Below are 22,825 nucleotides of genomic sequence, written 5' to 3' on the forward strand. Positions count from 1 at the left end.
CCCTGCTGACATTACTCAAGACCTATTAGCTGAAACATGGATTGAAGTATTATTCAACTCACCAAATTGGTTGCACACTACTAGTAAGCAGGGATATAAAGTTATAGGTAGTCATTGACTTACAGTGCATTGGAACTACAGTACGATTAACTAATTAGCACTGACCGTTTTGCTTCTGTTCATCTTATTTTTAGTAGCAAGTACTACATACAGTGTTAAAATATATCTAGAAGTTTATATGTAATGTCTCCATCCCCCAAAGACAAAGATTGGGTTTATAAAGATACTTTTGGCAAAAGGTAATACCATGGGAGGTAAAAAGTATTTGACTCAGAAGTCAGCAGAACAGAACTGTGTATCTTAAGTTGGGATACCTTTATTTCCCTGGGAGGCTGGCAGCTCAGAACTTCTGGAACTCTTTCTTGGTGCCCGCCAGCCTTGGTGACCTTGAGCACGTTGAAGCACCTGGTCTTGCTCAGGGGCCGGCACTCGCCCAAGGTGACGATGTGGCCGATCTGGACCTTCCTGAAGCAGGGGGACAGGTGCACAGACGTGTTCTTGTGGCGCTTCTCAAAGCGGTTGTACTGGTGGATGTAGTGCAGGTCGTCTCGGTGGATGACAATGGTCCTTTGCATCTTCCTCTGGGTCACCACGCCAGACAGAATCCTCCCTCGGATAGAGACGTTGCCGGTGAAGGGGCATTTCTTGTCAATGTAGGTGCCCTCAATGGCCTCCTTGGGCGTCTTTCTGAACCCAGGCCGATGTTCTTGTGGTAACGGGAGAGCTTCTCCTTGCCGGTTTCCTCCAAGAGGACCCTCTTCTTGTTCTGGAAGATGGTCGGCTGGCAGCTTTTGGTAGGCACACTCCGTCTGAATGTCCACCATCTTCCAGGCCGCCTGGAAAAAAGGGCCGCGGAGGCGCCCGAGTTTCCTTATGGGCAACGCGAAGGACTAGAAAGGAAGTGACCAGGATATAAATTTTTTACACAACAATCATCACCTTCAAAGTACTTTCCATTACATTCAACACATTTGTCAAATCCGCAATTCCGTTCTTGGAAATATTTTTCAAACTCATATGGTTGTATGGCTGACAGCATTTTTCTTTGCCTCTTCTGTTTCAAAAAATTTCTGTCCTTTGCTATCTCCAGGCACAGAAACAAAAAAGTGGCACACAGTGAGGTCAGGTGTGTGGGGCAAGAGAGGCATGCTGCTCTTTTGCCAAAAGCTGTCATACTGAGATGGCTGCATGGGCAGGTACATTGTCTTGGTGACAAAACCAGTTCCCAGTCTGCCACAAATCTGGCTTTTTTTTGTCTTACATTGTTATGCAATCTTTTCAGAGCCTCTAAATAGAAAGCTTGATTAACAGTCTGACCTGGTGGAATGAACTCTAAATGACATTTGGGAAGTTGACAGACTTCCAGAACGAGATTTGTCATCAATGTTTCACCTTTTTTGAAAGGAGAAAACCACTTGTATAATTGAGTTTTTCCCATAGTGCTGTCCTTATAAGCTGTGTTCAACATCACAACAGATTCTGCAGCATTTTTCCTCCAGCAGTAAACAAAATTTCATAGCCACACGCTGTTCTCTTAAATTGACTATCACAAAAAATGAGGTTTGAGTGAAACTGCTTTTACAAAAAAATTTACTATGACCAGAGAGAACATTCCCAGGTGATGCCACTGGCTGCACTGACTCAGCAAGTTACTTGAGTTGCTTGATGCTTGCCTAGCTGGAAACATTTGTACTGCAAAAGCTCCGCCCAGAGGAGCTTTTTTTCCTTTTTTCTTTTTTTACATTTTATTAGGGGCTCATACAACTCTTATCACAATCCATATATATACATACATCAATTGTGTAAAGCACATCCGCACATTCCCTGCCCCAATCATTCTTAAAGCATTTGCTCTCCACTTAAGTCCTTTGCATCAGGTCCTCTTTTTTTTTTCCCCTCCCTCCCCGCTCCCCCTATTTTCCTTTTTTTTTGGTACCCCTCTAATTTAGTAATTATTTCTGGAATGAATGAATCAAACATTATTATGAAATAGAAGTACAACATGTTACTGTGTGATGAGTACTGTAAATGCTAGAAAACACCAAAAATTAAAAAACCCATGAGCCATAAAGGGGAAGAAAGAATATTGCAAAAGAATAAAAGGGGGTTGAATATTTCTTTCAGCAGATTGCTGGCATGGATGGCTTGTTGGGGAAACGAAGACACATTTGAAGCTTGGGGAATAGCCTGTGGGAAGGCTTGAATGAATAAAAATATTGCTTGACTTTTAAAAAAATTAAATAAAAAAATTTTGCATGACCTGGTATGATTAAATAAGACTAGAACAATGGATTGGTTTCAGATATTAACTCTACAGGATTTAAGGAGTGCTTCTTTTACTTTAGTTAGGAGGACTCAAAGGTTTTTAAAAGGGGGAAGGAGTGGAATCTATTATCAGGTCTGGTTTTTTTAAATTGCAGGATGAGGTAATCAATAGATTAGAAAAAGTATTGAAAGGGAACTTCTTACAGCATCAAGTACTCATTAAGTCAGTGACGTGAGGGATGGCACAGAGGGATACATGTAGAGTCTGTTAAGTGTGTGGGGGGGAATTTATTAGCGTTCCTAGAAGAAAGAAAAGAATTTGGGATTCCTATCTGAGCTCACTGGTGGTTGACCAGAATAGGAAACCTAGGAGGAAGTAAGTATATACTACTGTAACAAGAGGCGCCGATTTGATTTTGAACATGGTGGAACTGGTTTTGAAATGGCTATAGGACCCCTGTCACAAAACCTTACACACACTCATAACCTCTGAATCCTCTGGTAGCAAAACCTTAAAAGACTTGATTACATAAGAATTGTCAATTTGTGAAGCTATTGTTTCTCTGCATAACTTCCATCTAGGTCTGTGTATGTAGGGTACTGTTTCCATCTCTAACCTTCCTGAAGTAATTAACACATGTCAAATCGAGTTTTAGCATCCTTAAGGGACTCATCATGAGGATTAAAAAGGAACTCTGAAAGGTTTTAGGTAAAGGATTGGACCTTCCCAATACGATTGTTGAATACAAATGGGTACATAAGCAAAAGTGGTGAAGAAAACTGATTGTGCCTGGCTATCAAAGATAATAGCGTCTAAGGTCTTAGCTGAGAAGCAGCAAAGCCCACATGGAAGAAGCACACTAGCCTGGTGTGATCATGAGGTGTTGAAGGGATCAGATATCAGGCATCACAGAACAAAAAATCAAAGCATTGTGAATGAGCAGGACTGCAGATTGGGGACCCAAGACCCATCTGTAGGCAACTTGACATCCCCTTATGGAAGGTTTGCAGGGAGGAGATAAGCAAGTCAGGGTGCAATGTAGCAACGATGAAACATACAACTTTCCTCTAGTTCCTAAATGCTTCATCCCCCTTTCTTACCCCAACATCATGATCCCATGAACCTTACAAATCTGGCTAGACCAGAGGAGGTACACTGGTACAGACAGGAACTGGAAACACAGGGAATCCAGGACAGATGATCCCTTAAGGACCGATGCTATTGCAATACTGGGAGGGTTGAGGGAGGATGGGGTGGAAAGGGGGAACTGATTACAAGGATATACATATAACCTCTTCCCTGGGGGACGAACAACAGAAAAATGGGTGAAGGGAGACGTCGGACAGTGTAAAATATGACAAAATAACTTCTAAATTATCAAGGGTTCTTGAGGTGGGAGAACGGCGAGAGAAGAAAAATGAGCTGATACCAAGGACTCAAGTAGAAAGTAAATGTTTTGAGAATGATCATGGCAACAAATGTGCTTGACACGATGTATGTTGATGGTGATATGAGTTGTATGAGCACTCAAAGTGATTAAATTTTAAAAAAGGAAAAGATAAAGGCTTGGGCAGCGTGGGGGTGGGTGGGTGAATGGGAGGCGTGATTCAGTAAGATTTCCCTCAAATTTATCTAGGACAGTTCTTGCTACCCTAGAACGAACAGGTAGATTGTCATGAATTAAAACATTGGTGAAATTTCTTGACTTTTCACTCACCAGTGAGCTTTCGATTTTCTTAAAACTTTTATAATCTATCTTGTCATTTGAGAAAATCTATGAAGATGGCCTATTTGGTATCCCCTTCCGAACTGACTTCTGGGCCTTGAATTGAACTGGTCCAGCTGATCCTCTGGGACAACACTGTTTTGATTGGACCTTCTTTTTTTACACTGCGACTAAAATGTTTTATTTAAAGTGTCTGCAGCTATCCATTGACCACAAAGACATATTTAAACATGTTGTGTTTGAAATAACCCCATGCATGTATGAACTGGAGCCCTAGTAGCAATACTTCCCTTTACTTACCCTTTTATTACAATGGCTTGTTTACCTGTTTTTTATACCACTGAATGTATCAATGATAAAGAGTTACCTTTTATTCCTCACCCTGACCCTATACCTAGTGCTTGACATTATCAGAAACAATGAGTAATAGGAAATCAAACAAGAATGCTATCTGTAGGGAATTCAGGAGAAAAGGCAGGCCTAGTACATGCTTTTGGGAGTTAACCATGTAACCTAGTTAGATAGTCCCCCCAAAAGTAGGAAAGCAAAAGAGGGGCAAGGCTGGAATTGAAAGGGTAGCCAGAGGTAGAAAATGGGAGCAAAAGATAATTGCAAAAATGTAGATAGACATCATCAGCATTTTCATTATCTCTGTAGGTAGAAGTACGATGGGAACGGAAAAGAATTATTTTTGAAATTTCGTGTCATTTATGGTTTTTGAGTGTTAGGGAGAGGTGGCACAGTCAGATTTTGGAGAGAACAGTCAGTGAGAGTGGAGTCAAACTGAAGTGTGTGCAGTTAATACACATCCCCAAGGAAAAAGGGAACTGAAGATGAACCTTGGTAAGTGTCTGGGAACTACCACTGTTTTCCTGGTTAAAAATTTTATCTGTTTTTAAAGTTCATTTTATTGGGGGCTAGCTCTTATAATTTGGACATGTTGCCATCATCATTTCTAAACACTTATTTGAGCCCTTGGTATTAGCTCCTCTTTTTTCCCTCTCACCACCCTCCTGACCCCTTGACAGAAGATAAAGTATATTCATTTTTATATCTTAAACCGACTACTGTTTCCTTTCACCCATGTTTCAGTTGTTCATCCCCCTCGGTCTTTTTTTGTTTATTTTTGGTCTGTTTTCTTTTACTTCTGTGAAAGAGGCAAATATTTGTGTCTACCAATTGTCAGGGCATTCATATATGTGAGGGTTAGTCAAAAAGTACATGTGTGTATCGCTTTTCGGCCTTTTGGCGAAGATCAAGTGTAAAAAGTACATGTGTGGCTACTGGGGCTCCAGTTCATGTAGACACACATTTATTCCATACAGAACTCATTTAAACGTGTTACTGCCCCCAGACAGATTTCCTCACTAATCCACTTAGTCCAATGAGGGTGCCTTCAAAACAGTGATCTAATCAAAACTGGTTTCCAGGAGAATTTGCTGAAAAATTCAAGGCTCAGTTAAAAAGAGTATGATGACTGCTTGTTGAACTCCAAATGAGTAATTTTGATAGATTTTCTTGTAGGACACAGGACAATCATGGGGGCTTCCGAAGAAGAGCTAAGAAAACTACATTAGTCAGAAAAATGCCAAGAAGGTTGTGCTGAGGAATGTTTTTCCATTTTGGCAGTGTTCTTGCTCATTCTTCTTCTTATTTATTTATTTATTTATTTATTTTGCTCATTCTTAAAAGGGTAGCAGAAGCTCTCTGTCCTTGGAGAATTTTATTGGGAAGCACTATTATATCTACCCTGGTACCTGGATCTTTGCCCATTCATTCGGGCTTCTATTTTGCTCCCCAAACTCAAAGAACACTTCAGTGGAACATGATTTGAGTCACTTGGAAGATGTCAAAACTACTGTTGTGACAGTGTAAATCGTTGATCACAGACTTTGGGGAAGAGTTAGAACAATAGAAACACTGCCTTCAGAAATATATGAGGGGACTTCAAAAAGCTTGTAGATAAATTGAATTACAAGATTTATGTCGGTCTGGTTTGGGTTCTTGTATTAATGAGTTATAGTTTCTTTGAACAGACGTTTTGCTTCTTTGGCTGTACTGATTGCTCTTTTTAACCTTTTGGGTGGCTGTTGTAAGTAGCATTCATTTCCTAATTTTCTTGTCAGAGCTCTATTTTAGCATAAAGGAAACCAACTGAATTCTGTATGTTTAGCCACTTTGCTAAATCTTTAAATTAGTTCCTCTCCCCCCCCTCCCCCCAGTCATAGGGATTGTCTACGTGTACTGTCATACCAGGAGCCCCGGTGGCCTAGTGGTTACTTGGTGGACTGCTAACTGCAAGATCCGCAGTTCAAAGCTATCAGCCTCTCCTTGAAAGAAAGGGGTTTTCTACTCCAATAAGTAAATGTTTCCAAGAAGGGAGTTATAGATATAACATGCATTAAGGATAATGGAGAGAACTTTGAATGTGATAGGGTGGTTCTGTTTTGAAACTCTCAGGGGCAGTCTACCCTCTCCTGTACTGTCGGTAGGAGTCGGCATGGACCCAATCGACAACAGTGAGTTTAGCTTGTTTTTTTGTGTGGGTTTTTTTTGGCTCTGGGGTATCCTATGATCTGCAAATCATATTTTACTTTTTTTCTGATTCCCAGTCACATGGAAAATGTTTTCACTTTTTCTCCATTGAAAGTATTATTGGCCATGGGTTTGCACATAAGAGGGGGTACTCCCGCAAAACAGAAAAAAGCTCCATTAGGCCGAGCTTTTATAGTAAGCCTTTTTCCTGCTAGGCGAACATCTAGCAACTCGCTCTGAGTTAGTGCACCAAGTGGAGTCACCTAGGAAGGTTTTCTCTGGTCACAGTGATTTTTTGTTTTTGTTTTGGTAAAAGCAGTTTCACTCTAACCTTGTTTTTTGTCTTGGCTGATTTAAGGAACAGCATGCATCTGAAATTTTGTTTCCTGCTGGGGGGAGAGGGGATGATACCATAGAATCTGTTGTGATGTTGAACACAGCTTACGAAGATGAAGATGAAAGTGTCAATTTTAGTGCATTTGGAGTTGGTTCCACCAGGTCAGAATGTTAATCAAGCTTTCTATTTAGAGTTTCTGAAAAGATTGCATAACAGTGTGGTATAAAAGCCTGATTTGTAGTAGACGGAGGACTGGTTTTGCCGCCATGACAATGCACCTGCCCATGCAGCCATCTCAGTATGCCAGCTTTTGGCAGAAAGCAGCATGTCTCTCCTGCCCCACACAACTGACTTCACCTGACCTCACTCTATGCGACTTCTTTTTGTTTCTGTGACTGAAGAGGGACATGAAAGGACAGCGATTTGATAACATAGAAGAGGCGAAGAAAAAAACTAGTGAGATGCTGTCAGCCATCCAAACAGCTAAATTTGAAAAATGTTTCCAAGAATGGAATTGCAGATATGACAAACGTGTTAAGTATAATGGAGAGTACTTTGAAGGTGATAAGGTTGTTTTGTTAAAAAAAAAAACAACAACACATAACTTTGCACACAAAAAAATGCATAGCTTTGGGTGGTGGGGAATTCCGATTTTGGGGGGGTTACCCCCTCGTATTACTGCTCTTACTCTTGCCACTTTATATAAGGCGATTTTACCTTTTCATTAGGTGGCTTTTGCTCCTTTTTATCTTTTTAAATACATTTTTGAGCATCTACTACATGTGAGACATTGATTGTTCCAGGATCTAGGGCTATAGTAGTTAACGAAACATAAAAATCCTTGTCTTCATAGAGCTGAAATTCTAATTTATATGACATAGTAAATAACTAAAAGGTAAATTATGTCAAATGGTGATAAGTGTTTTTGGAGAAAAGTAGGGAATGGTGACTGTGCAAAGTGTTTCAGAGAGAGTTTGTATCTATAGAAATTAGAATACAGATCTGAAGGAGGGGGAGAAAATTGTAATGATGGCACAGCTTTTCTTGTCCTGATTGAAATATTGAATTGTGAGATATGTGGATTAAATGACAATAAAACTGTTGGTAGTAGTGACATAATTTCATGTCAACTTGTAAAATAGGTTACAGGGGTGGAGTCTAGCTTGTCAATCAGGTCATAGCCAATCATGCATCTCTGTGGGCATAGCCATCTTCAGAGGATATGAAAAACTCCTGTCTTCTTCCCTGGAGCTGAGACAGACAGACACACACACTCTCTCTCTCTCTCTCTCTCTCTCTCTCTCTCTCTCTCTCTCTCTCTCTCTCTCTATCTCTATCTCTATCTCTATCTCTTTCCCCTTCCTTCATCTCCCTGCAAGACAATCCTGTTGAGAAGCCACATGCTGCTACGCTGATGGAACCAGAGCCCTGGAGCTGGAGGAGCCATGTGGAGACCCACCCCAGGGTTGAGAAACTTCCATCGCCACTGAATTCACAAGATCTTCCACTGCATGTGTTGCATAAGTCTGCAGAGAGAATTTATATACTGGTATCAGACCTATGGGCTAATATCGGACTTACGGACTTTTTCTGGGCTGGGATGTTTTCTTAATATATAATTGCTCTAAAGCTCTTTCTAATATGAATGTCAACGGATTTATTTCTCTAGTCAACCCGGGCTAACATACTGTTTTTTTAAAAATATTTTTCTGTTTGTTTTTGCTTTTTTTTTGTTACTGTTTGAAGTGAACTTGTTTGTTGCAAGACTCCCAAGTCCCATTTTAGTTTCACTTTCCTCCTTTTTTCGGTTTTTATTTTTTTTATTTTATTAGGGGTTCATTCAACTCTTATCACAATCCATACATGTACATACATCAATTGTATAAAGCACATCCATACATTCTTTGCCCTAATCAATTTCAAAGCATTTACTCTCCACTTAAGCCCTTTGCATCAAGTCCTCTTTTTTTTTTTCCCTCTCTCCCTGCTCCCCCCTCCTCCTTTTTTCTTTAAGTCACTCAGACTATTGTATAGGTTTGAGGGCTAAGGAATCTGAAGGGGAAAAAATCTTAAGGAAAAAGAATCAGAGAAAGGGAATTCTTTTGATAATTGATATTATTGCAGAATGAAAACAAAAGAAAATTAGAGCTGTCCAAATAAAAAAGGCTGGATGAACAATCTGGAGGCAAAAACAACGGGACTGACAGTTCTGGGGAGACATGGGAGAGGGGGAGGTGGTGGGGAAAGGTAGTGGTGTTAACAAACCCAGGGACAAGGGAACAACTAGTGATCCAAATCGGTGGTGAGGAGGGTGTAGGAGGCCTGGTATGGCGTGATCAAGGGTAATGTAAACAAGAGGAATTACTGAAACCCAAATGAAGACTGAGAATGATACTGGGACAAGAGGAAAGTAAAAGGAAATAGAGGAAAGAGGTAGGAGGCAAAGGGCATTTATAGAGATCTAAATAAAGACATGTGCATATGTAAATATATATATGAGGAAGGGGAAATAAATTTATGCGCACATATTTATAGGTTTAGTATTAAGGTAGCAGAGGGACATTGGGCCTCCACTCAAGTACTCCCTCAATGCAAGAGTACTTTGTTCTATTAAACTGGCATTCCAAAAGAAAAAAAAAAGTAAGTAAATTTAAAAAAATGAACTGACATTCCATGATGCTCACCTTCCCAACACAATCGCTGAAGACAAAGCAGGTGAATAAGCAAATATGGTCAAGAAAGCTGATGGAGCCCAGCTATCAAAAGAGATAGCGCCTGGGGATTTAAAGACTTGAATGTAAACAAGCAGCCATCTCGCTCAGAAGCAACAAAGCCCACATGGAAAAAGCACACCATCCTGTGCGATGAAGAGGTGCTGAAGGGAGCAGTTAAAAGCATCAAAGGAAAAAAAATCATATTGTGAATGAGGGGGAGTGCGGAGTGGAGACCCAAAGTTCATTTGTAGGCCACTGGACACCCCCTTACAGAAGGGTCACAGGGAGGAGACGAGCCAGTTGGTGCGATGTAGCAAAGATGAAAAATATAACTTTCCTCTAGTTCCTAAATGCTTTCTCCCCCGCCCCCTTCACTATCATCCCAATTCTACCTTGCAAGTCTGGCTAGACCAGAGTATCTACACTGGTACAGACAGGAACTAGAAACAGGGAATTCAGGGTGGATGATCCCTTTAGGACCAGTGGTGTGAGTGACGATACTGGGAAGGTAGAGAGAAAGTGGTTTGGAAAGGGGGAACTGATTACAAGGATCTGCATGTGACCTCCTCCCTGGGTGTGGACAACAGAAAAGTGGGTGAAGGGAGACGTCGGACAGGTCAAGATATGACAAAATAATAATTTATAAATTATCAAGGGTTCATGAGAGGGGGGGGAAGTAGGGAGGGAGGGGAAAAAATGAGGACCTGATGCCTGGGGCTTAAGTGGAGAGCAAATGTTTTGAGAATGATGAAGGCAATGAATATACAAATGTGCTTTACAATTGATGTATGTTTAGACTGTGATAAGAGTTGTATGAGCCCCTAAAAATATGCAAGAGAAAAAAAAGAATTTTAGGCCTGGTAATCTCAAGACCATGAAAACCTCACTGCCATAGAGCCAATTCCTACTCATAGCTACCTAATAGTTATAGATACTCTAGGGTTTTACGAAGTGTGCACTAACCAACCCTAAAGTCTATTTTCATTGTGGAGATGAGGTAAGGGGTGGTCTATAATCCAGAGCTCTGGGCTTGCATAGATGTCCTCTTCTTATGGATGCCTCTGGAATCCAGTAAAATTAAATCTTACTGTGGTGGTTTATCCTGTACTACTTTAGGTGAACCTCGTTCACACTTTTACTTTCAGATGCCCAAACAAATTATAAAGTATATCATAAAATATATTTTTCTATCTCCACCTCAAAGAAAAGGCAGAACTTTGAACCTGCCATATTTTTTCAGTTCCATAGTACACTCACTTTTCACTTACTGACATCCTTAGGTCCAAAGATCAGGGTATTATGCAAAAGTGGGCAACGTGCAAAAGCTGGGGATGATTTCCCCCTCTGGTTTTAGACCATCCATTTGTCTGATTTTTCTTTTTCTGGTTTAGAAAGTATGATCACAGCGACAATAGTTTGTGAGACTTACTGATGTGCTCTTCACTGTGACAAGTCCACTTATGAATTATTCCTCTGTGAAGGGGGATTGGAGGGACCACTGCTGAGATAAAGCCAGGCTCTGTGACTAGAGGGCCCACAGATCCACCCCTTCACCTTAACGAGTGTGCTGGGGCAGTGCTTCCCTCTTGGAGCTGCCCCACCGCGGCGTCATTTCCACCCTGTCAGCCCTGCCCCGCTCTAGGCCTGGTCTAGTTGAGCTCACTTCAGGATATCCAACTCCTGTGCATTTCTTCCAAACACCATCTGTGATGCCTCTTTCTTTCCTCCCTTCCCACTTACCCCACAGCAAGCTTGAGCTGCAGAGCCTTAAACTGCATAGGAGCTGAGAACCCAGAAAGGTACCCACAGACTTGGTGTCTGTCCAGAGGCTGTGGCCATAAAGGAAACAGCCCCTGGCTGCTGTCTGCTAAGGTCTGCCAGAGAGAGCAGAATGTGTGGGGCCAAGAGGTCTAGCTTCCCTGAGGACACCGAGAGACCCTCCTTAAAGTAGAGGATGTTCTGCAATGGGCCACCATGCCTGCCTGCTTTCTGATAGTCAAAATAGTCGGTAGATATTTTTTCACTCTTGTAAATGCACAATGTTAGTTATCGAGATAATGCAAGTGTGAGGAATAGGTGGGGAAATTCTGAATTGTATTATTTTCAAGTCCAGAGTATTATATAAAGTTTTTGGTGTTTCTGAGATCACAGCTTTCGAGGACTTTCCTAGTTCTCTGCTATCCTACAGTTATATTGCATTTTTATAAATGGGGAAAAGATAAATTGGGCATGAAAACCTCCTAAAATACAAATTCAAAAAAATACAAAAACAAGACTCTTTTTCCAGTGACATCACTAGGGTTGGTATCAATGGCTGGGGGTAGGGTGGCAGGTGCCGAGAGTATAGTTGTGGTGGGGGATGGACCTAGACAGAAAGGGTTAGCTAGTGGACCCAGGTGAGAGGGGCAACTGGGGGCAGCCAGCATTTCTTACTCCTTTCCTCTGAGGTGCGCAGTGCCTGAGACCAGTGTTCACCCTGTAGCCTCTGTCTAGCACCTGTGGCATTCTCTACGGCCATACTCCAACCTGAAGGCCTACATACTTTGATAGCAACAGTCATTTTGGTATCACCCAGGATTGTCCACAGCCCCACAACCCTCTAGTGATGCCACTTCTACCCAGTACCTAGTGTTTGGGGACAAGACCCACATATATCGCATTAGAAAGGCATCCTAATCTATTTGAAAAGCACAGTCTCTGTGATAAAAAATGACTGGATTCCATTTTGAGGTTTATCTCTAGTTAAATTTCCTTGAACTACTTACATTACTTTGAGACAGTTACACCACTACTCTCAGCTTTAATTTCTTCTTTGAAATGGAGATGTAAAAGTTAAGAGGTACTCATTATCTAATTGTAATACAATATAATAACCACTACTTTTAGTGCTGTAGGAACAGAGAAAAGGGAATTTAATATATTTGGCTCTTACATGAGAAAAAGAAGACCACTAAGAGAAGGAATGAATGCTCGTGCATGATCAGTTGGAGTTGACCTAGTACAGAAACTAATAACCTACTCTTGAGAGGTAAATTGGAGGGCAAATACCTGGAGATAGAAAAGAATATCATTAAAAAGGTAAACGATCAATTGCTACCAAGTTAATCCTGACTCAGAGTATAATCAGGTAGGTCAGAGTGGAGCTGCTGGGAATATTTACAGAAGCAGACTGTTACATCATTATAGGGGTGAACTGCAACCTTCTACTGTAGCCAAGTGCTTAACCGATTGCTCAGCAGACATTACTTCCTCTAAAATATGAGATGGCTTCAAAAAGTTTATGTGAAAATGGAGTTGAAAGATCCTGGACTTTCTCCTTGAGCTTATTGAAGCCCCCTCATTTTCTTAATTCTCCAAGTATGTTAACTGCTTGTCCTGCCTTGAATTTCTCTCTCTTGAGTGTTGATGTGAAATGTATTTTATTTATTTATTTATTTATTTATTTATTTATTTGTAGTTCAAGGATCGTTTGTTGGCCCTTAGGAGTGTTTTCCAGTCCAGTCTGTTGGGGCACCACGCCCTGGCCCCAAAGTCCACTTTCAGCATTCCCTGGGGACCTTACCACTCCATTCCCTTGCTGTTCCACTGTACTTCCCCAGTGCTTTGCCTCGGTGTGGTGGGATCAGGTCAGGTGCAGTTCGCACACTGTGTCTCCGGTGCTGTCCCCTGTATCGCCCTTAGCCACTGAGGGGCATCATTTCTCATAGTGGGGCCAGCCATGTTGTCCTCTCTGTGGACTGGCTGCTCTAATCGGGCCAGGCTGTGCTCCACTCTCTCCTCCTCCTCCGAAATTTAGTTTCTTAATGCTTGTTAGTATTTAAAGTTAAGGAACAACAGTATTAGGGAAAGCTTTAAGTCTTAAGTACTTTCAACTTCATATATGAGTACATCTTTGCAATTATAGGGATAGAAAACAGAAGTTCAGTTCTTTGGTTTTTTATAGGCTAAGACTTGCGTTGTAACATATACCAAAGAAATTCCTGTAGTTAGGCTGGATTATTCTGATGGGAATGTCTTTTATTTATATATATTTTTAAAGTTTGAAATATCTTGGCCTTCACTAGCATAAAATTCCTTTATTATCTGGAACAAAAAGCCTAAACTGTAAATAGTGAAAGTCTTGGGGAAATATTTCAGAGACTTTTTGTTTTGCTTTCATGTTTTTCCATGTCTTATTTTCCATGTCTAATAAGAATTAAAAGATATTTAGAAATATGGCAGAAGCTCTATATAAGTATCTTTATGATTTTTGTTTTTCAGGCATTTTTAAGATAATTAATCATTCATGAGTTGAGCTTCATTCTTGAGTCATGGATGACAAGGCTTCTGTTGGAAAAATCAGTGTCTCCTCAGACTCAGTCTCTACTCTTAATAGTGAAGATTTTGTCTTGGTTTCCAGGCAAGGAGATGAGACACCATCGACAAATAATGGAAGTGATGATGAGAAAACAGGACTCAAGGTAAGACTGCAGAAGCTGTTTATTATGGTTTCTTTGCTGAGCCCATTCAAAGCTTGGCCTTAGCAGGAAAAAATATATGGAAGAAAAGTGAGAACAAGGAAAAATACACTTTTTGTGTGTGCTGAAGAGTTTTATTGATACTTAATAATTTCGAGAATTTTATATTGGAAGGATTTCACTTTGACTACCTTCTAAATCATCCACTAATGGTTATAGTACAAAGATTTGTCATTCGTAGTATCGTTTTTCCTTTTTTCATCATTGGCTGCTGATTTCATTTGGGCTGGGTACATGTAGTGTACGGGCACTGGCAGGCCAGCAGTTCTATTTATAATAATAAATTTAGGATTATGGAAACAACACTAAAAACCTAGCCTGTGACTACTTTTGCTTCCATTTTCTCAGCTAGATAGATAGCTATTACCACATTATTTTCTTTTCCCATACTGTTATTTTGTTGCTCTTTATAAATATAAATAAAAACAGTAAAATCCTTGTTATTCTAAAAAGTAATCTAAAAGTATTTTAATTGCTATTTACATATATTGATTTTTTACATCTATTAATTAAACAATTGTTTATTGAGTGTCTACTCTGTACCAAGGAGCAGAGGTTAAGCACTTGGCTTCTAACTAAAGGGTTAGTGATTCTAATTTACAAGCTGCTCCATGGGAGAAAGATAATGGCAATCTGCTTCCATTAAGATTTACAGCCTTGGGATACCTGTGGAGCAGTTCTTTTTTTTTTCTTTTCTTTTCAAGCTATTTTATTGGGACCTAATCCAGACACCATACAATTCGCTAATTCAGTCATGAAGCATTTCTGTGCCTATAGCATTGGTGTGGTTTGGAGTTGATTTCACAATGAGTCTTTCTGGTTTATCTATATCCATGTACTGCTTTAGGCACTGGTGGACAAAACAAAGTCCCATACCCTCAAAGCTTTCATCCTAATGTCGAAGCAGACACCAAACAGCAGGAAAGTAAACATAAAGAGAAAAACCCTAGGTGCTGTGAATAACAATAAAGCAGGACGAATTAATAAATAGTGACATGCAGGTAGTATTTTGACATGGTCTTGAGGAGATATTTCAGCAGAGAAGACTTAAATGAAGGGAGACAGCCATAGGGAAATCTGGAGGAAGAGCTTTCTAGAGGAAACTGGAATTAGAAAGAACCCCATGGGGAGAGCTGCAAGAGCCCATTCTTGTTAGGCCACAGGCTACAGCAGAATGACAAGGTGGTAAGCGATACAGGATGAGATATAAAGCCAGGAAAGGTCTGGATAATGTAAAATCTTACAGGATTTGGACTTTATTGTAAGGGTAGAGAAAGTGTTCATAAGGGTTATGAGTGGGGATAGCCTCTAATTTTAGATTTAAAAGTTCCAGCATGATCTAGCATATGAATACCTAGGAATGAAAAGGAGGCAAACAAATACTTGAACACTAGTGTTTGTTAGTTACAGCACTGCGAACAATAGCCAAAAGGTGAGAACAGCATGAATGCGTGTCAACACTTGAATAGGTAAATAGAGAATGATATATAACATAGGAGAGGACTTTTAAAAGTTGTGGGAAAATTGAATGAAAAGATAATGGAATTCTTCCATGAACTTGTTGAAGCCTCTTTGAACAATAGATATTACTCAGCCACAAAGAGAAACGAATTGCTGGTAATGTGCTACAACATTGATGGATCTGGAAACCATGATGCCAATTGAAGTAGTTGATCATAAAATGTTAGAGATTGTATGACCCCATTTACTTTATTATTATTATTTTTAAATCACTTCACTGGGAGCTCATACATCTCCTATCCCAATCCATACATGCATCAATTGTATAAAGCACATTTGTACATTTGTTACCCTCATCGTTCTCAAAACATTTGCTCCCAACGTAAGCCCCTAGCATCAGATAATCATTTTCCCCCCTCGTTCCCCATTCCTCCCTCTCTCATGAACCCTTGATAATTTTTAAATTATTATTTTGTCATATCTTACACTGTCCAACATCTCCCTTCACCTACTTTTCTGTTGTCCCTCCCCCGGGGAGGAGGTTATATGTAGATCCATCCCTGTAATCGGTTCCCCCTTTCCACCCCATCCTCCCTCAACCCTCCCAGTATCGCAATAGCACTGGTCCTTAAGGGATCATCTGCCCTGGATTCCCTGCATTTCCAGTTCCTATCTGCACCAGTGTACATCCTCCGGTCTAGCCAGATTTGTAAGGTAGAATTGGGACCATGATAGTGGGGCGGGGGGGAAGAAGCACTTAGGAAGTAGAGAAAAGTTGTATGTTTCATTGTTGCTATACTGCACCCTGACTGGCTCGTCTCCTCCCTGCTACCCTTCTGTAAGGGGATGTCCAGTTGCCTACAGATGGGTTTTGAGTCCCCACTCTGCACCCCACCCCCATTGACGATAGGATTTTTGTTCTTTGATGCCTGATACCTCATCCCTTAGACAACTCATGATCACACAGGCTGGTGGGCTTCTTCCATGTGGACTTTTTTGCTTCTGAGTTAGATGGCTGCTTGTTTATCTTCAAGTCTTTAAGACCCTAGACACTATATCTTTTGATAGCCGGACACCATCAGCTTTTTTCACCACATTTGCGTATGTACCCATTTGTCTTCAGTCATCGTATCATGGAGGTGAGCACACAATGATAGGATTTTTTGTTCTTTGATGCCTGATAACTGATCCCTTCAACACCTGATGATCACACAGGTTGGTGTGCTTCTTCCATGTGGGCTTTGTTGCTTCTGAGCTAAATGGCCACTTGTTTACCTTCAAGTCTTTAAGACCCTAAATGCTATATCTTTTGATAGCTGGGCTCTATCAGCTTTCTTCACCACATTTGCTTATTTACCTGCTTTGTCTTCAGCGATCGTGTTGGGATGGTGAGCATTTTTCTTTAATTTACTTACTTATTTTTTATTTTTTTGGAATGCCAGTTTAATAGAACAAAGTATTCTTGCATTGAGGGAGTACTTGAGTGGAGGCCCAATGTTCATCTGCTACCTTAATACTAAACCTATAAATATATGCACATAAATCTACTTCCCCTTCCTCATATATAAATATATTTACATATGTACATGTCTTTATTTAGATCTCTATAAATGCCCTTTGCCTCCTACCTCTTTCCTCTATTTCCTTTTACTTTCCTCTTGTCCCAGTATCATTCTCAGTCTTCATTTGGGTTTCAGTAATTCCTCTTGTTTACATTACCCTTGATCACATTACCCTTGGTCACGCCATACCAGGCCTCCTACACCCTCCTCACTACCGATTTGGATCACTAGTTGTTCCCTTGTCCCTGGGTTTGTTAACACTACTACCTTTCCCCACCCCCTCCCCCTCTCCCATGTCTCCCCAGAACTCAGTCCCGTTGTTTTCGCCTCAAGATTGTTCATCCAGCCTATTTTATTTAAACAAACCTGTGTGGAGATAATAAAATCACAAAAACAAGACAGAGCAAAATCAAGCAACAAAAGCTGCCAATGACACACCCCCAAACAAACAAAAAAACACAACACAACTACATCAAGAAAGAAAAGTTTGTAGTTAATTGAAGGACTGTTTGTTGGCCTTTAGGAGTGTTTTCCGGTCAAGTCTGATGGAGTGCAAGCCCAGGCCCCAAAGTGTATGACCCCATTTATATGAAATAAGTAGAATAGGCAAGGGTGTAGAGATCAAAGTTTATTGATTGGACAACATGATCATAATGTCACTGAACTATTACATGTGAAAATTTATTGAATGGCACATTTCATAGTGTATATTTATCACAAGAAAGAAAATATTAATAATTAATAGATGTTAATAAATAGCAGGTACAGTTCTTTAATCTCATTTGCTAAAACCTGTTATAGTCAGTCCCACTTGATAGGTACACTGTAGGACACAGTAGAACTCCTTAATTGTCTCCTTAGACTGTAAATTTTGTACTCCAATGCGTAAGCCACTATGCCATTAAGGATTCTTTTAATCTCACATAGTAGTAGTGCCAATTTTAATCTTCTGACTCAATATCTGATAATACCTGTTTTAGGATCAGGTAACCACTACATAATGTCAATCTAAGAAATTCAGAAGCTGGAGGTAAGTGAGCAATAAGAATGTGTGGTTTTCCTGCCATTCAGTTTAATTAAAGGGGCAGTGAACAATAAATAAAGAGGCCAAGGGGTTGGGGGTGGTAATGGGTGAGACAGATAAGTAAATAGGTCATCATGACATAGCTCCTCAAGCACCAGAATACAGGTTTGACCAGAATTGTATGAGAACACACTTGTTACCTGGTGAAGAAAAGAGAAGCTTAGAAGAAATAGCAGTTAAGCAAAGCATTGAAGATTAATTAAGAATTTTCCAAGAATTTCCCACAGACAAAGAATCAAGTCTTTGACATATAGAAAGTTAAGTCTGGACAATATCACACAGTAGAAACAATTGTGCTTTCGTTTCTTTTCTCCCAAGATGGATAGTCGAGTCTAAGCTGATCCAAATATCAGCCAAGATTTTACTGCCTAATTTTACCACAAAAAACTGCATTAAAAATATGCTGCAAAACTCAGCTTGTGTACAAGTATATGTGGTAGCTTTTCTTTAATTAAAAAAGTTAATATAACATCTAACACTGTCCCCAATAAAGTGATCTTTTATAGTGTGTGTGTGTGTGTGTAATCACACAATAAGAAAAGTAAAACCCATCCATAATCTCAGTGTTCTATGGAAGTGGCCCAAGATATTGGGGGTTATTTTTAGCTTTTCAGGATGAGTTCACAAGTTTTTTCCCACCCTTTGCCCCACCTTTTTCTTACAATGCTAGTAATTCCTTTATCATAACTTCTTGGAATTTTTATCCATCACATAATAAGATAGAGAAGAATAAATAAGAACAGTTGTTTATAAAATGAGACAAAGATATTCAGTGATTTATCAAAGATCACAGAATAAGCGATCAGATTGTAATACTGTTTTTTTCCTCTTGTACCTTGGGTTTCTGACAAACTAGGCTTTTATGTGTTTCCTGGTGACTCAGCTTTTGACTCAGTTTGAGCCGTTTTCATTCCCATTGACACTTCATGTGAAGTAAGTAGCAGGAATTTAAGATTGTTGGTTTGTCTTTAATCTTTTGATCATCTTGGAAGTTTTCAAGCACACACTATCAGATCCTGTAAAACATTTTCTTGCTAAGAAAAGGGTCCTCAGCCGCCTAAGACTATGTAACTGACGAATCACATGGGGCCTATTTTGTGTTGTTGCAGTGAAGGGAAAGGGGATAAAGTTATAAGTAGAAAATTACCACCAGGAAGTGATGCTGGATGTTGGTTTGGAACATTTTCTCTTTGATTCCACAAATACAGTGTTGCTCTCAAGGAAATAAACTTGCAGCCAATTTTACCATTTAAATTATTACCTTTATTTGATAATATTTAAAAAGAACAAATGTTATACCAATAATGCATCTTTTGCATATGAATAGTAGATATGTTCTTAGATTTATCTGGAACATAAAGTGGAAGAATTAATTTGTTTATTGTTGCTTTCAAACAGGCAGATTCAAGTTTATTTAGAGATAATCTGAGAATGGGCTGGAGAATGCGTACTAATTGGCAGGCACAGTGCTGTGAGAATTAAATGAGATAGTCCCTATTAAAACCACATAATAAAGAACAAACATAATACCATGCTTTGATGATATAAATATAAGATTATTATTACCTCATTTATCCCATAACAACCCTGTGAGATAGATATTAACATTCTCATTATAAATGACATTTGTGGCTCCCACAGGTTAATTTGTCCACAGTCACAGAGATGGTGTCAGAGCCATGTCTCATGTACAAGTCTGTCTGACTCGAGCCCAAGTAGGACTAGTAAGGAAAGCTATATAGGCTACCCATTGTATAAGCCCAGAAGGTGATGTCAGGTGAATAGCTTAAAATGTGACTGATGACCCCTATACTGCGCCACAGGCTTGCTCTGGAACCCCCCCCCCCCTTGTTTCTGTTTTCCAAGTCATTTTACTCAGAATTTCTTTTTTTTTTTCCAGAAACCATTTATTTATAGTAGTTGCTAAGTTGACTACTTTATGTTCATTGTTTTTCTTTCTCACTTCAGAACTCTTTGTAAAGAACTTTCTCCCTCTTTTTTTCAGTGTGTCTTACCTGGAGACAAATTCACATTTAAATGTGATCTCAGTTATACTATCCTTACATTTTGTTTATATAGACTTTTGTGCTAAATAAAGTTAGAAGTCTTTAGATTTTGAAATAATTGTTCCACACAGTGTTCTTTGGCCTTACCCAGTATTTTCTGTTCAGAGTAATTGTAGATGAAGTCACTTGTTTATTGTCTTAGAACAATTTTTTTTCATTTGTAAATTAGGTGGGGCTTTACATTTCATATCATGAACTTTGTATTCAGTAGTTAGGCTACTAATCAACCCCCATTGTAGTTTATCCTTCTCCCAGCTCCTCGATTTCTCTTCTCTGTTTTTGTACTGTCTTCTTCCCTGTCACCCAATTTAACACCCACTGCCAACCAGCTAGCCTGTTGTTTTATCATCCTTCTTTTGTCTTCTGTTCCCTTTGGTCTGAAAGTCTTTATCTTTGGTTTCTCTTTTTTCCCTTCCGTATAACAGTGGTTTCATATAATATTTGCTCTTTCATGATGGACTAATTTCACTTAGCATAATAATCCTCAGCCCCGTTGGTGCCATGGGGTGCTTCTTCTTTTTTTTTTCATCATTGTTTTTAGCAATGCATGGGTTTCCATTCAGTATATGTACACAAGTTCATTATTCAATCTTCTAATGGGCATTTAGGCTATTATCATCATCTTGTTTTGTGAACAGGACTACGATGAATATGGGTGTGTATAGGTTTGTGTTATAATTCTTAAGTTACCTTTTTTATTCCAATTTCTTTTTCTGTAATGAACCAAAATCTGTGTAAAAGTATATTCGCTCTTTTCTATTCTTTTCATATATAAAATTCAATTCAGGAAACATGTATTATTGATGGTATATTTTGTACCTGTCACTGTCCAAAGCCTGGGAACTGTAAAGGTAAGACATTGTCTCTACCTTTTAATAATTCCTGATCTCTCACAAAGGGCCCATTGTTGAAATATTTTCCAAAATAAGTAGCAATGCCAGAATAAACATGATATCCTAATACCATAGTGATTAAACCCTCTCTAAAGGATGTAACAGAATTTAAGCTTTGTTAAAAGATAACACAGGAGAAGCAGAAGACTTCTTTCCAGGAAAGAGAACAACATACAGAATATGAAACCTTAAAAGTGTAACACACTGAGCAAGTTAAATAGTTTGATGTGACTAACAAGAAGACAAGTAGGTTGAGCAGGGTTGTGTAAAGACTAATGAATTTGGGCCATATCTTGTGGGCATTGAGAGACCCTTCCTCCCACTTCCCATGGAGCTGATTCTGACTCGGAGTGACCCTCCGGGACAGAGTAGAATGTCCTGTGGGTTTCCGAGGCTGTAATTGTTTAAGGTGGTAGAAAGGTCCATCTTTCTCCCTCAGATGGGGTTGTTGGATTCAAACTGCTGATCTTGTGGTTAGCACCCCATTGCATAACCTACTATGCTACCAGGGCTCCTTGAACCACGGAAGGATTAAAAAATAAGGCAATGTTTGCTCAGATGTAAATTTTCAATTTAATCTTAATAGTCATATGGGAGAGAAAGCAGACAGGCAACTGTTAGGTTTCTAGGGTGAGAAATATTTCAGCCCCTGACTTCCCATGAGAAAGCACACTGAATCCTGGTTTGTGATCCAAGTGAGCCTTATAAAGGATAAAGAAGTTTTAGGTTTTACAGTTAAGAACACGGGCACCCTCAGAGCACATCACATGCACACATGGAGACCTGAGGCCAGAGAAACCGCAGCACGAAGCAGCTGGAAAAAGAGGAAGGTGGGCTCCCCATTCTGGCTTTTCAGGGCCCTCCACTGCGAGGCGTGGTCAGTGGTACTGGTTGACCTCATTGGCTGACCCCATTGGCTGAATAAAGCCCATCTGATCTAGATTGTGGCCAATGCCTCAATTTGTGCATGCTCTCTAGCTTTTATTGGTGTCCAACTTCCTGTAAAGGGGGCTGGATGGCCTTAGCATGTAGAGCAAAGGTTCTCAATCTGTGGGTCGTAGTCCCTTTGAGGGTTGAACCACTCTTTCACAGGGGTCGCCTGATTTCATAACAGTGGCAAAATTGCAATTATGAAGAAGCAACGAAAATAATTTTATGGTTGGGGGGTGACCACACATGAACTTTTTGTTAAAGGGTCGCAGCATCAGGAAGGTTGAGAATCACTTATGTAGATGGACAGCCCCAAGTTCCTGTTCTGCTACCTAACAACACCAGTACCTTTGCAGTAGGTTTATGTGAAATGAAAGCCTTTATGTCGGATCAATTTATGACTAGTTTTATCCTACATTTTGTCCTATATCCTTGGCTTTGAGACCTTTAAAGCAGTTGGGGTGACTTGGTCTAGGACTTCCAGGCCATACATGAGGGTTTGTGTTTATGAATGGGCTCTGACCAGACCAGACTCCATGTGCAGTGTCCTGGTCAATAAAAGCTTGAATACTAAAGCTCAGGATACTTGTTGGTTAGTGAAGGGAGACAGAGTGCCTTCCCTGAGACATGTCAGGTCTACACTGGGGACTTTCCCAGTCTTGCCTGTGCATCAT

General features: G+C 39.9%; 1 protein-coding gene and 1 pseudogene across 3 annotated transcripts in view; one reads left to right on the forward strand and one right to left on the reverse strand.

Annotated features, from left to right (window-relative positions):
- Positions 1 to 22,825, forward strand: part of RABGAP1 (RAB GTPase activating protein 1) — a 166,449-nt gene that overhangs the window by 14,643 nt on the left and 128,981 nt on the right. For 2 of the 3 annotated variants that reach the window (XM_075560458.1, XM_075560457.1), the window contains exon 2: positions 13,899 to 14,098. In XM_075560458.1, coding sequence (XP_075416573.1) covers positions 13,949 to 14,098 — 150 coding nt within the window. In that variant the 5' untranslated portion in view covers positions 13,899 to 13,948. The remainder of the gene's footprint in view (positions 1 to 13,898; positions 14,099 to 22,825) is intronic. The other variant, XM_075560459.1, reaches the window with a different exon arrangement.
- On the reverse strand, positions 401 to 884 carry LOC142457975 (small ribosomal subunit protein uS17-like; annotated as a pseudogene).

This window comes from Tenrec ecaudatus, chromosome 10, assembly GCF_050624435.1.
Source record: "Tenrec ecaudatus isolate mTenEca1 chromosome 10, mTenEca1.hap1, whole genome shotgun sequence".
NCBI classification, from domain to species: domain Eukaryota; kingdom Metazoa; phylum Chordata; class Mammalia; order Afrosoricida; family Tenrecidae; genus Tenrec; species Tenrec ecaudatus.